The sequence below is a fragment of the Nanorana parkeri genome, unplaced genomic scaffold (genome assembly GCF_000935625.1).
Source record: "Nanorana parkeri isolate BGI_ZX_2015 unplaced genomic scaffold, ASM93562v1 scaffold4851, whole genome shotgun sequence".
Taxonomy (NCBI): domain Eukaryota; kingdom Metazoa; phylum Chordata; class Amphibia; order Anura; family Dicroglossidae; genus Nanorana; species Nanorana parkeri.
This window is the reverse complement of record NW_017311113.1, coordinates 577-2,595: the sequence shown is the minus strand read 5'-3', so window position 1 is coordinate 2,595 and position 2,019 is coordinate 577. Positions and strand designations below refer to the sequence as shown.

Genomic DNA, 2,019 nt, shown 5'->3' with positions numbered 1-2,019 from the left:
CCCTATACTGACCCGACGTCACCCCCCCCTATACTGGCCCGACGTCCCCCCATCTACTGACCGGTCTTGTAGATGGCCTTGTGTTATGTAATGCCGGGTCACCAGGGCGGGCTCTCCTCACCTCTTGGTTGTGTTTCATGTCGCCAGCCGCGGGATGAAGTTTGAGAACGTGCAGACGCTGACGGACGCCATCACTGACATCATACTGGACATGAAGTGGTGTTGGTGAGTGCGGAGTGTGCGGCTCCCATTCTGAGGCCTCGGGGGATGGGGACTTATATGTCTGTGTTCTGTGTAGGGTGGATCAGGCCGGAGTCATCTGCAAGCAGGACGGAATCTTCCGGGTCAACTGCATGGACTGCCTGGACCGGACCAACGTGGTGCAAGCGGCCATCGCCCGTGCCGTCATGGAACAACAGGTAACCCCGGGCAGAGTTCCATGGCCCTTCCCCCTTCATCTCCCCTCCCCCGACACGCACATGAACTGCTTTATGTGCAACTCCTCCCGCCTAGCCCCCTCCCACGGTCCTCCCGCCATTCATAGCCCCCTCCCACGGTCCTCCCGCCATTCATAGCCCCCTCCCACGGTCCTCCCGCCATTCATAGCCCCCTCCCACGGTCCTCCCGCCATTCATAGCCCCCTCCCACGGTCCTCCCGCCATTCATAGCCCCCTCCCACGGTCCTCCCGCCATTCATAGCCCCCTCCCACGGTCCTCCCGCCATTCATAGCCCCCTCCCACGGTCCTCCTGTCTTAGTTACCTCGCAGTACAGATGTCTGGGGGCGTCGCATTAGGTGGTGCATGTATCGTGTATGTCGAGTTATTTTGCCGTCTACTGGAGGACCGGACAGAAGAATTGTACGTCGGCCCCTTTTCCTTTTCCCAGCATGCCTCAGTTTTCTGCTTGTGTCCCAGGAGGCCGGACATTTGTCTCACAACTCTGCTGAGGACGTTCCCTAGGCCCGGCCCTGGAGGCCATTCCCTGACCCTTTTGGGCCGGACTTGTGGGCCCGAGCTGGGCACTGGGTTCTGCATTGTGGCTTCACACTCTGGACCTGAGTGTACTGGTTGTTAGCCGCGGAGCGCTTTGCGCGTCCGGAGCCGTGGCGCAGCCCCAGGGGGGGGGGACCCTGTTTCTGTTGAGCTGAAGCATTGGGATCTACCTGGCTGGCCGCACCTTTTGGGCCGCCTCTGTTCACCGCAGTTAGGCCCCGTTCACATTGAGCGAATTATCGCGCGGTAATTCCCGCGATATCGCTCTTCAATGCATCTCAATGGGGCAAAGGGTCCTGCTTGTCGCGGGTCGTGCGTCGCTACAGCAGGACCCTTTTTGGAGCGGATTTTGCCGCGATTCTCGCTTTCTCAATGCGAGCATTTGCGCGATATCGCGCAACAAACGCGCGATTTGCGAATCGCGCAATGTGAACAGGGCCTAAAGGTGCTGAAGTCTTACGTTGCACGGATTGCGGCTCGCGCGCTCTTTCCCACCAGGTACTACCATCCCGCCGCTGCTCCTGTTTGCAAGCAACCTCGTGACACTCCGACCCTCAGTCTGTCACCACTGGCCACCTACCCGCAGGGGTCTCAAACCTCCGGCCCCCCAGCTGTGGGGTGGAACTACAAATCCCACGAGGCATTGCAACATTCTCACAGCCACGACTCCCGGAGAGAGATGCATCATGGGATTTGTAGTTTCACCCCCCAGCTGGGGGGCCGTTGGATTGAGACCCCTGACCTACAGTGACCTAGGCTCAGGTTCATTGTTGTTCTGTGCGGAGTCCTTCCCTTCTCCCAGATCCGGAACATCAGAACATCCTGGCTCTGCGTTTGGTCTTGTCGGATTGCCCCACCTGGTTGACCTTTCAACAGATTGAGGTGTTGGTCCCTCAGGTGGACACTGGGCTGCAGGTGGGGCCCCAGTCCTCCTAATGGGGCCTGTAGTGTTTTTTGCCGTGTTGTCCACACCTCAGTTGCCCTTCCTTCGGATCTTCTGTCTAATCTGAATTCCTGCGTCTCTC

General features: G+C 59.0%; 1 protein-coding gene across 1 annotated transcript in view; it reads left to right on the top strand.

Moving 5' to 3' along the window:
• Positions 1–2,019, top strand: part of LOC108804035 (phosphatidylinositide phosphatase SAC2-like) — a gene marked incomplete at both ends in the record, with an annotated part of 8,875 nt that overhangs the window by 6,388 nt on the left and 468 nt on the right. Inside the window, 2 exons of the mRNA XM_018575802.1 lie at positions 148–225; positions 299–419. Of these exons, the coding sequence (XP_018431304.1) occupies positions 148–225; positions 299–419 (199 nt within the window). The remainder of the gene's footprint in view (positions 1–147; positions 226–298; positions 420–2,019) is intronic.